At 53.8% G+C, this 12150-nt stretch overlaps 1 protein-coding gene across 2 annotated transcripts in view; it reads left to right on the top strand.

The window, feature by feature from the left end:
* LOC103070635 (annexin A8) overlaps positions 1-12150 on the top strand; it is a 28212-nt gene that overhangs the window by 15525 nt on the left and 537 nt on the right. The window contains exons 4-14 of one of the 2 annotated variants that reach the window (XM_007458367.1): positions 466-556; positions 1596-1690; positions 3030-3143; positions 5440-5530; positions 6305-6384; positions 6826-6885; positions 7445-7538; positions 7794-7889; positions 9817-9875; positions 11063-11185; positions 12118-12144. In XM_007458367.1, coding sequence (XP_007458429.1) covers positions 466-556; positions 1596-1690; positions 3030-3143; positions 5440-5530; positions 6305-6384; positions 6826-6885; positions 7445-7538; positions 7794-7889; positions 9817-9875; positions 11063-11185; positions 12118-12144 — 930 coding nt within the window. The remainder of the gene's footprint in view (positions 1-465; positions 557-1595; positions 1691-3029; positions 3144-5439; positions 5531-6304; positions 6385-6825; positions 6886-7444; positions 7539-7793; positions 7890-9816; positions 9876-11062; positions 11186-12117; positions 12145-12150) is intronic. The other variant, XM_007458368.1, reaches the window with a different exon arrangement.

Raw genomic sequence — 12150 nt, 5'->3', positions numbered from 1 at the left:
ACACTGTCTGAGCCTTCAAGCCCCAACTCCCCAGGGCTGGCACTGGGGCTGAGAGCTGGGATTCCATCTCTTAGGGTGGCCAGGTTGCGCCGACCCAGTGCTCCTCAGGAGGCCCCTCCTTCCAGCCTGAGGGCCGAGCTGGCAGGAGAGGCCTCCCCTTGGCCAAGGGGCTAATAGGCATGTGGGTCTTCTGCAGCCCTGACCTGAGAGGACCATATGGCAACCTAGTGCAAAGTGGACAAAGGTGCCCCTTCCTCAGCACGACCTGATGGAAACTAGCATGTCCAGAAGCTGCGGCCTCTCCTGGGCCTCCCCTCACCCTGGATGAATGGGCAGGGCCAGGACGGATGGAGGCTCAGCCGCTGGTCTGCAGGGGCGGAGCTGGTGCTCACCCTGCTGGGCTGGCTGCAAGGGGCGCTGCCTTCCCCACATTCCCGCTATGAGCAGGCGTGTCTTCTCTTGCAGATTGAACAGAAGGGTGTCTCGGTGAAGAGCAGTCCCCACTTCAACCCAGACCCCGACGCAGAGACCCTCTACAAAGCTATGAAGGGGATCGGTGAGTGGCCTTGACCCGGGAACCCCGTGACTGTCTGGGGCTCTGCCCACTCTGCTCAAGACCCCTTTGCTCACAGCCCTGGGAGTGAGCGTCTCCCCATAATCCTCTGGCACCGAGAAGCACACAGGGCCCACCTTCCCCAGAACAGGTCTACACAGACTCCCAAGCCTGGAGAGGGGGGAGGGCAGGTGTGAGTAATGGGGGTGGGGAGGGGGAGGCCATCTGCTGTGTGTTCCTGCGAGTCCTTGTGCAAGAGACCTCCCCCCATTCAGTCTGCACTTTTCTCCCTCATAAAACGGCCCCGAGAGCTCTGGACCCCGCGTGTCACTGTGAATTTCGGATGGGACTATGTTGGGAGCTGTGCAGAGCTGACCGTCCTGTCTCCAGCGCCTGCTTTCCTGTGCGCAGGAAAGGGCTGGCCGGAGGCCCGCTGGGATTTGGATAACCCGGCCCAGACAGCCCTCATGCTGTCACCCAGGCAGGATTTACCCTCTAACTGGCTCTGACAGGTGAATTGGGGCATTAACAAAAACTGCCATTCCCAGACAAGCTGAGAAATCATGTTCCGTCTTCTGCTCCCTGTGAAATCTTTATTATTATCTCCACTTCCCAAAGAAAAATGTGGAGGCTTGGGGAGGTGAGACTTCTACTCACCCAGCTGCTGGGCCAGGGCTCAGATCCAGTTTTCTGGACCCTCTGTCCCCATCCTCCCCCATGGCCACCAGCACAAGGGAGGTCAGGGCAGGAGGTCTCACTGCCTGAGCTCTGGAGTTTCCAGCTGATGTCCAGAGCAGATCAGATAACCAGAGGGGCCTCAGATTCTATCACTGTGAGGCTGGGCCTGGCTGCACCCCAACATTGTGTGGATGGGGGGACAGATGGATTTTCTGTCTTGTCTACACCATGAAAATCATCAGGTTTGGGAGTTTCCAGGTGGTGCGGCCCCACTGCTTGGCCACCAAGCAGCTGCCTTCCCTCCTCCCCAGCCCTCATCAGTTCCCCAGGGGCAATGAGGGTGCTCATACTGTGCCCCCTGCAGGGACCAACGAGCAGGCCATCATCGATGTGCTCACGCAGAGAAGCAACGCACAGAGGCAGCAGATCGCCAAGTCCTTCAAGGCTCAGTTTGGCAAGGTAAAGGGGGACACTTGTGCTCGGGCGGCTGTAGGGACCACTGCTGCCAGAGTCAGCCTTGCAGGCAGGGCCTTGCTGGATGAGGTCCAGCTGGCCTAGAGCCCAGCCCACTGGCAACATGGGGCATTTGGGACATACACTAAAAACATGATGCATTGTTTCTCTGAAAATCAGATTTAACTCTGAAAACTTACTGATGGCTCCCCACAGCCCTGGCTTGGTCCAGCCTTCTGATGTCTGGCCCCAACCTCCTTTCCCACCTTCTCTCTCACTTGCTCCTTTGCAATTGCTCCACGGCCCCATCCCTGAGCTGTTTCCCTGCCTCTATGCTTTGCTTGTCCTATTCCCCAAGACTGGAAGGCCCTTCTCTTTCCCACACACCAGAGATGCAGGCCGGGCTCTGCTCTGTGCTGTGCCACAGGACTGTCTCCTCGCGTTGGAGCTGCTGTTCCCATGCCCCTTCCCTCCTGCCACAGGCGATATCCAAGGGCAGGGAGCATGCCACCTGGACCCTTTGTCCCTCCTCGCGCCACCTCCAGGACAGAGCGAGACATCGGCATCCTAGCTAAACACAGGAATAAATGCACACAGAGCCGTGGTGGCCGGAAGCCTCCATTAGCACACATTGGTAATGTGGACACTTAACCCAGGAAGATGAATGATGAAGCCCAAACACTCCATGGGAGAAAACAACGTGCTCTCCTAAAAAATAATTTCTCTCTCTTAACCTTCACAACTATGCATTATTCTCTGCATTCGACGTCAGAGGAAACTGATGTTCTGAGAGATAGAGGATGTTGCCCAGGATCCCAGAGCCTGTAAGCGACAAGGTTGGGATTTAAATCCAGGTCTGACAAGGCCCTTGGTCCTTCGCTGTGCTGTGAGGGGAGATCAGCTGGGTGTGGCCTTGTGGTTTCTTGCAAATATAAGTGCCCTTAGAAGGAGACACCGTGAGATGGATTCCTTAATTCATTTCACTCATTCATTGAATGTCTATGGGCTAAGTGACAGGGACTTGATGAGCTTAATGACAGACTTGTATTTTGGGCTCATGGTGTGCCCGGTGCTGCGCTGAGAGCGATTTCGACATCTCTCCACCAATCCCCTAAGCAGTGGTATGAAGCAGGAGCAGAAGCAGGAGCAGGTCTCTGTTTCACAGAAAAGGGTAAGGATGCTTAGAGAGGCTGAGTTGCTGGCCCAAGAAGCCCCAGCCAGCACCAGCGTGTGGCAGAGCCCACGTGGGAATCCAGCCAGAGCCCCTAGGCCCAGCCAGCACCTGCTGCCTGCACTCCAGTGGACACAGCGCACAGAGCACCACCCTTCCCTGCTCCTGCCTTAGGATCTCACCGAGACACTGAAGTCGGAGCTGAGCGGCAAGTTCGAGAGGCTCATCATAGCCCTCATGTACCCTCCATACAGATACGAAGCCAAGGAGCTGTACGACGCCATGAAGGTAACGAAGCAAGCGGGGGGGGGGGGGGCAGAAACACTTACAAGGACTGGGTGGGGGAACGATGCCCGGGACTGCTTTCCCCAGAGAGCCTGGCACAGGGAGCTCTGATCTCCCCTTGAGCCACTGTTTGGAACGAGCCCAGCGAGCTTGCAGCCTGCTGCTCGTGAAATCATACATGTTTCGGGACTTAGTAGAGCGTAGGTTCTTCTATCTCAGCACGGAAAGAATTCAGTGAGAGGCAAAGTGATAGATAAGAAGTGATTTATTAGAATAGGACGCTTGTGGGGCTTACAAGTAGGCAGGCAAGAGGGTGCCACCCCAAGAACTTAGTGGGCTACAGGATTTTTTGTTTTTTGTTTTTTTGTTTTTATTTATTTTTGGCTGCATTGGGTCTTCATTGCTGCGCATGGGCTCTCTCTAGTTGCAGCGAGCGGGGGCTACTCTTCGTTGCGGTGCGCGGGCTTCTCATTGCGGTGGCTTCTCTTGCTGCGGAGCACGAGCTCCAGGCACGTGGGCTTCATTAGTTGTGGCACGCAGGCTCAGTAGGTGTGGCTCATGGGCTTAGTTGCTCCGTGGCATGTGGGATCTTCCCGGACCAGGGCTCGAACCCACGTCCCCTGCATTGGCAGGCGGATCCTTAACCACTGCGCCACCAGGGAAGCCCAAATGTTTCACAATCAAAGGAAGAGTGGGGAGGGGGAGAAGACCACCTTCTTCCTCGTTCTTGAGTAGACTTCACGCTTCTATCATCAGTTCCCTCCTCCATGTCGGGCAGGGGAGTTTTCTTGTCCCTTGTTTCTTGTTTCATGGTCAAACCGGGACTGTCGTGGCGCGATGGAAATGAGCAAAAAGGCTGTGACATATACTAAAATATGGTAAATCATCTCAGGTTTCAGTATAATATCACCTTTTCCTTATATTTTTGTTTTTAGTGTGCACAGAGGAGCATGTTCTAGGAATCATTAACTTACTGAGCTCACTGGGCAGGATGTGGGTCTCATTCCACCATTGTTTTATTGTTTGGGGGCCATGCTTCTGTTGCATGGTTTTGTTGCTAAGCAAGCCTGCTTGGCTTTGTGGTTAAGCAAACGTGGTTTCTTGAGTGATCATTAACTTACAGGGGTCTCCCATACTTTTTTTCTCTACTGACAATGCCCTAGTGGGATTAACTATTTAATCACCTTCTTTGTCCCTTTACTCTGTCCCTGTCACCCAGACTGCCACCAAACACAGACTGGCCTCCGCCATCATCTGCCCTTGATGGAGCCAAAATTCGTCCTTCTCAGGACATTGCTAGACCAGGTGTGCAGGAATTAGGAACCAGCCTCTGCTGTCTCGTGCCTGGTCCCCCAATTTCCCGTTACTTCCCACTGCTCCTTTTGCATTCGAAGATGATTAAGAAGGAGTCAGGACCAAGTAATAATAATCATCTCCGTTGAAAGGGCACTTATAGGGCTTCCCTGTGGCGCAGTAGTTGAGAGTCCACCTGCCGATGCAGGGGACACGGGTTCGTGCCCTGGTCCGGGAAGATCCCACATGCCGCGGAGCGGCTGGGCCCATGAGCCGTGGCCGCTGAGCCTGTGCGTCCGGAGCCTGTGCTCTGCGATGGGAGAGGCCACCACAGTGAGAGGCCCGCGAACCGCCAAAAAAAAAAAAAAAAAAAGAAAAGAAAGGGCACTTATAACTAATAAGAACCTGCTGTATAAAAAATTTTAATTTAATTTAATTTAATTTAAAAAAAGAAAGAAAGGAAGGGTACTTACTCCAAAAAAAAAAAAAAAAATTGAAAAGGGACTTCCTTGGTGGTTCAGTGGTTAAGACTCCATGCTCCCAATTCAGGGGGCACGGGTTCGATCCCTGGTTGGGGAACTAAGATCCCACATGCTGCACAGTGCAGGGAAAAAAAAGAAAAACTGAAAGGGCACTTACTGTGTGGACATGCCAGGCATTTTACATCTATTACCTCCACCTTCGGGGTGGGGGTGACTTATTATCCCTGTGTCCTGATGAGGACCCTCAGGCTCAGGGAGGTAGAGTAACCTGTTTGGGACCACCCAGCTATAGAGGGCTGAGCTGAGACACAGCTCTCCCATCACATCACTTGCCCACAAGTATCCACCACTGGAGACAAATGCACGTGATCTCCCCCAGTAACATCCTCCAGCAGAGGCCCCCCAGCACAGCACTAACTGGTTCGTCCTAGGACTCTTCCTTTTGCCTCTTGACAAAAGAGAGTGCAGACAGAGCAGGAGGGTGTGGACAGAGCTCTCCAGCAGGCAGAGGTTTTTATCCACAGGGCTTAGGAACCAGGGAGGGCGTCGTCATTGAAATCCTGGCTTCTCGGACCAAGAACCAGCTGCAGGAGATAATGAAGGCATATGAGGAGGGTAAGGGGGCTGCTAAGAGGGAGGATGTGGGCCCTGAGTTAAAGGCTAGCTTGGAAATGAACATGAGCTTTGGCAGCCTAGCGGCAAATAAGAGACAAGCCGTGTACTGGGCCACATTGGAAAGGATTCTTTCTGGGCTTTTCCACACACAGATGCTGAGCACCTTCTGTGTGCCAAATCCCGTGCCTGACAGTGAGATTGGATATGAGTCGGGATCCGTCTCTGAGCTCCCTAAGCGCATGGGCTGCTGCGGGGGAGGGCATGCACCCATTAAGTTCTCTGCCCCTTGACAGTGTGCCAGCACTGTGGGCCGCCGGCTGTGTCAGCAGTGGGCGGGGCTGACACCTTCCTGGCCAGGCACAGGCTGACCCTGGGGCCCATGCAGGGCCCTGTTGCAGTGGCGGGTGTGGAGCCCTAGCCAGCTCTCATGGGCTGCAAGGCAAAGCCTGTCCTCCACAATGTCTGCCTGGTGGGGAGTGCACCGGAAGTTCCTGGCTTTGCCGAACCACGTGATGAAATAAGGCTCAATCAGCAGCCCCTGGCTCTCTGGCCTGGCCCATCTTTGTGCTTTGAGCTTGGCTGGCAACCCGTGTTGCTTCCTAGGTCTGAACAACCACCATCAGGGAGCCTCTGCCACTCAGACACCTGGACAGAGCAAACTCTCCCTGTGCCAAGGACTCATCTCTCCGGGAAGGCTTTAGTCAGGAAAAGGGTGAGAAATGGGGCGAGGAGGAGGGAAGCAGGTCTGAGCCTCATGGTCCTGATCCCCTGCAGACTATGGGTCCAGCCTGGAGGAAGACATCCAAGCAGACACCAGCGGCTACCTGGAGAGGATCCTGGTGTGCCTCCTGCAGGTATCACAGCCCAGGCTCCTGGGAGCCCCTTGTCTGGGGGATCCCCACAGATCCCCCCTCAGAGAGGGGCTCTTGGGCAAAGCTACTGGGGTGGGGTGGGGGGCAAGGGTGTGGTACAGCCACTGGGGCCTGGGCTCACTGGGTACATCCCGGCGGGCTCGGAGTGTCCTTATGGCAGAGCCCCTGCACCTCTCCAGAAAGTAGTAGAGGGCCCGTCACTGAGCAGGTCCCTCCCACCAGGCCCCATGCCAGGCACGTTGCTCACTTTTGCTCACTGAGTCCCGCAGCTCCTTACAGGATATTCCTTATGACTCTCCCTTTACGGATGAGAGGCCAAGGCCTGGAGAGGATAACTGCCTTCCTTCCTACCTGGCTGTCCCCTCTGTCCCGGCTGCTCTGCTCAGCCAGCCTGCCTTACAGAGTTGCCTCTTCTGTTCCTAGGGCAGCAGAGATGACTTGTGTGGCTTCGTGGACCCAGGACTGGCCCTGCAAGATGCACAGGTAAGGCTACCCCTCAGCAGCTCTGCCCTGCAGACCAGCCGGTCCCACCCTCTGCCATCTAGACCCCGGGATGCTGAAGCCTAAAAGCCTCACCCAGCCCCTCTGCCCGCGGGGGTTTTCTCTGATGCTAGGCTGGGCCCTGGCTCAGCTCTCTGCAGGCCTTTACCCTCTGGTGTCTGCAGAGGGAAGTGAGGGTGGAGGGGAGGAAGGAGATTGATTTGGGCGGGGTTCACTGAAGCTCTGCCCGGGCAGGAACAGCCTACAAACCCAGGGATGCTGGGCCTCCGAGGCCCAGATGTGTGCATTCAGCTCTCTATAGGTCTGCCTGCTGGCAGAGCTCTTGAAGGTGCCCAGAGGCAGAGCAAGGCCCCAAAGGGGAGGTGGGACAGTTCCTAGAGCAGCCCAGTGTCGAGAAGAGAATTTAACCACGGGGATAGCAGGCTCCCAGTCAAAAAGATGATCGAGCAGAGGAGAATGCCAACCTGGCAGGGTGGATGGGGGGCTGTTCTTCACCCCCCTTGCTCGCCTTCACTGGTTGTCGTGGGTGTCCCAATGCCAGGATCTCTACACGGTGGGTGAGAAGATTTGTGGGACTGATGAGATGAAATTCATCACCATCCTGTGCACGCGCAGTGCCACACACCTGATGAGAGGTACCGGGGAGGTAGGGAGGTCCTGGGGGACAGGGAGGCACCCTGGCTCTAGGTCCTCTCCCTTCAACTGAATACCCAGTGCGTGGCCTTGTCAAATCATGGAGCTGGGGAAAGAGCCAAGGAGCCCTGGACCCTTTCCCCAGCAGCCAAGTGGAGGTCAGGGGTGGTGCACTGTTGTGCAGTCTCCTATTTGAGATGTTGGGGGGCGTCACGCTGAGATGCGCGTGTCCCCTAAGAGAAGGCCTCTCTCCACAGTGTTTGAGGAATATGAGAAAATCGCCAGCAAGAGCATTGAGGACAGCATCAAGAGTGAGACCCACGGCTCACTGGAGGAGGCCATGCTCACAGTGGGTAAGAGACGGAGCTCCGTGCTCGGGCTCACGTGTGTCTGCTGGCCCTGGGGCTCAGAAGCGGGGCAGCACCAAAGGGCGAAGGGCCCAGGGTGCAATAGCAAGTGCTGAGTCCCTGTGTTCACCTTCAAAGCCAACCTCCACACCAGCCGCCACTCTCAGCATGTACCCTTCACCCAGGACACCAGAGCTACTAGGGGAGACCCTCGTGTCCTCAATGTGCTGTGTCCTGCTAGAGATTGTTCTCTGTGCTGCCCACAGAGTGCCCAGCGCCGTGTGAGTGTGTCATCATGTATGTGCATGTGCATGAGTGTGTGCACATGAGTGTGTGCATGAGTCTGTGTCTGCATTGTGCTTGTGTGTGAGTGTGTGCTTGCGAGTGAGTATGCGCATTGAGTGTATGCATGTGTGAGTGTGTGTATGCGTGTGTGTGTGCATGTGCACTGTGTGTGAGTGTGTGTGCGCGAGAGTGTGTTGCAGGTGTACACGTGCGAGTGTGTGCACGCGAGTTGTGCGTGTGTGTGCGTGTGTGTGTGCACACATGTGCAGGATTGTGCCAGACCCAGGGCCTGTGCTCACCCACAGCAGCCACACAAGGAACATTCTGGTTCTGACTGTGAAGCCCTGAAGAAATCACCTGGCTGGACTTTAGCCAGGGGTTTGTTCCCTGCCTCAGTTGCTGATTGAAGAAATGATGATGTGTAGCTGGAATCCAAACTGAGTGATCGGTGGTCTGACACTAAGGGAACACTGAGAACCTTCCACGAAGCATGAGGTCAGATTCATGTAGGAGGACAGGTTGCAGAGCACATCCTGGGGTCCAGAGCCAAAGTTGACAGGGAGAGGAGTCATTGCAGAGTGAAGAACTGAGGCCCAGGGCAGAGGGACTTCCCTCCTCCCTCCCATGATGGAGCCAAGGTCACCTCCACACCAGGCTGTGCCCACTGGGTGCCGAGCAGCCAGCGGAGCTACACAGTGTGTCCTGGTCCACGGGGGTAAACTGGGGCATCTGACTCTCCCAGCTGCCTTTGACTGCTGTGATAAATCCAATCTATGTTGGAGCATCTAAGCATGCCTCCTGCTCCAGTCTCAGCTTCCAAAGGCAGCCCCTGGATCCGATTTAAACAACTCCTGAATAAAATCCACAGGCAGGGAAAAGCAAGGGTATGCCGGGCCCTGGTGTGCTGGGCACTTCCTGTTTGTTTATCCTTGAAGACTCATCACTCACTTCACACGTGAGGATGGTGCAAGGCAGGGAGGTCAAGTCACTAGGCACCTGGTGCCATCAAGCAGGGTTCAAACTCATGCCCACCTCCCTCAAAGCCCTCGCTCTTTCTGCCACCTTGGATTAAAACACCAACCTCCCCACCCAGACACCAAGTCTCTGAAACAGCATCCATGAAAACGAGGATAGGGCCAGATGCCCTGGGTGCCTTCTTGCTCTGGGTCCAAAACCCATTTGTCACAGGGGAATTCAATCTGCAGGGGCCCTCTGAGAGGTGACATGTAAAGCAGGCACTCAGAGGCCAGTGGTCACCACAACGGTGGCTCCTCCATGGAGCTGTGTGCCTAGATTCTTGGTTCTTGGTGAAGCTGTGTCTGGAATGTAAGAGCCCAGGGACTCCCTTGGTGGAGCTGTGCTCTGATGAGCCAGACCAGCCCTGTGGGTCCCAGTGCGTTTCACACCTCACCCTTTTGTCTGCCTACTCTCGGCCTTTGCACCTGTGCCCAGTGCCCTGGGCTTCCTTCCCTGCCCCACCCCTCCTGACACAAAGCCTCTCATTTTAGGACTAGGCAGAGCACAGATAAATAGGCCAAGATTTGCACAACACTAACCCTTAAGACCCAAAGCAAGACATAAATAAATAAACATGTATACAATGTCGCCTACAACCTCTGGTTGCTAACAGAACTTTCCTGTTTGCCAGTGAAATGCACCCGGAACCTCCACAGCTACTTTGCAGAGCGCCTCTACTATGCCATGAAGGTAACTGTTCTGTCTTCTGTGCGCCTGACCCTCAGTCCTACACGGCACAACTGCAAAGCCAAGGAGCTCAGAGCCACCACCCACGTCTTCGACCCTTGGGTCTCCTCTTATCCCAGCCTCTTGTGGACCAGAATAGTTTTAGTTCTCAGAGGGCAAACCAAGCTAGGGAAGGGAAGCCACAGCTCCTGAAGGCTGAATTTGAGTAGGTGCATTCAACAGGTGTTCATGGTACTAAACTTTCACCACAATCCTGTGAAACTTATGTAGTAATCTGCCCTCCCAGAGGGGGTGAAACCAAGGCTTGTGGTCAAGGTCACACAGCTAGTAGGTGGCAAAGTGTTGAGTTGAGTCCAAGCCCGTGCAATTGTCTTTTTTATTCATGATTTTATTTATGCATCATTGCCCACGTGGCCTCCTTGACAAAGCACAGGTCAGGATTGCCAGGAGGTCAAGGCATCCTTTGAACGGGCATGTTTAAGAGTGAGATTGCCACACACAGCAGCTCAACAACCCTGCATGTGCCAGGGTGCCCGTCTGGGTTTGCCTGTTGTCCAAAAGGCGGCACTGGCCACTCAGATGTTCAAGACACTCATATCAGGAGAGGCTCTGGTATCTGGAACCACACTGGAAGATAGATAGTGAAAATAATTCCTGGAGATTAAAGTTAGCCCACCTTCTCTGATTGATGGTTGCTAACATCACCTGAAGCAAGAACCCCAAGCTCTCTGGCTACATCTGGCCAGGAAATGCGAGAGGGCGTGGGATTCCCTTGGTCACGTGGCTCCCTCTGACATGAGAGTGATCAAGGATGAAAGTGAGTAGGAGGGTCCTGCATGTGAATTGGCCAGTTAAGCTGATTTCATGGTGTTGCTGCCCTAGGAAGAGGCCTTATTCCTGGAGCAGTGAACATTTTGTGTCTAGAATCTGATGTAGCAAATCACACACACACTGCCATCTGGGGCATTTGGCATCTAATAAGAGACAAACATGAGCAGTGAGTGAGAAGAGATCAAGGGATCCCGCATCCCTCAGCGTATCCCTCTCAGTGCTTCACTGCTAAAGCGGAGGCTCATTCCTGTACCTCCATCCCCTACGAAAGCCCCCTGAACCCAACATAGATTTGTCCGTTATCACAGAGATGGACCAGGAAGGCAAGAAGTGATGGTTGACTGCTGTGTCTTATCCAGGGAGCAGGAACTCACGATGGGACCCTGATAAGAAACATCGTTTCGAGGAGTGAGATTGACTTAAATCTCATCAAGTGTCAGTTCAAGGAGATGTACGGCAAGACCCTCAGCAGCATGATCATGGTGAGCCTTGAGTTCCCATTTCTAACAGCAGTTTTAAACAGAGACCTTACTGGGAAACCTGAATGCTGTGACCGATGTCATAAGTCACACGTGTCCGTCCCTCCTCAGTGGGTATCACGTTCTTGCATTCATTGCTGTGTGCTATGTACAGGGATCAGCAAGGAGGTCGGTGTAGCTAGGGGAGGCCCCTGTACGTTTCACCCAGAAAGTTAGCTTTTGCATTTGAGTTATGGTTGCCCCTTTGAAAATGACACACCGAATCCTTGCAGAAGGAACCATATCTGAAGAGTCAGTGAGAGTAAATAGTTTAGTAGGAGTCGAGGCGTAGCATTCAAATACAGATACAGGTAGTCCTGACAGCAAAAATTTAAGGACATAAATCATGTGAGCTCCAGTGGGCTGCCTAACCTGATTCCAATTAGTGAACGTTCTAGAGCTGAGAAAACACAGTGATTATCACACTGCTCTAACTTCAAGAGAAATAGCTCTTCTAGCCATTAATACCAAATGAGGCCTTGACAGCTTCATTAACAGAAGTCAAGTCATGAGAAATATATCCCTAAGTCTTCATTGGCTATTAAGTCAAGCCTCTAGTTATTCTACAAGCGTCCATTGTTCACTACACTTTCCAAGACACACATAGCTTACAATATGCTAAAAAGACATTTCTGCTTTAAGATGTTTCAGAATGGGGCGGTAGGTGGTAGGGGATTGGGGGTGGCAATAGAAACAGCCTGAAATGGAAAACAAAGAAAGACGGGTGACAGTGAGGGGCCTGTGGCATAGGAACCTGAAGAGAAATGTGCCAGGTCTCCCCCAGAGAAGCACAACTCCTAGTAATAAGAGCAGCTGCTCCTGATGGAGGTGACTCCAAGTCAAGCCAATGTCACAAACCACCCCCCTTCTAATTCCCACGTCCCTCCTGTCCTCAGGAAGACACAAGCAGCGACTACAAGAATGCCCTG

The sequence above is a fragment of the Lipotes vexillifer genome, unplaced genomic scaffold, assembly GCF_000442215.2.
Source record: "Lipotes vexillifer unplaced genomic scaffold, Lipotes_vexillifer_v1.1 scaffold437, whole genome shotgun sequence".
NCBI classification, from domain to species: domain Eukaryota; kingdom Metazoa; phylum Chordata; class Mammalia; order Artiodactyla; family Lipotidae; genus Lipotes; species Lipotes vexillifer.
This window is presented reverse-complemented; position numbering and strand designations above follow the sequence as displayed.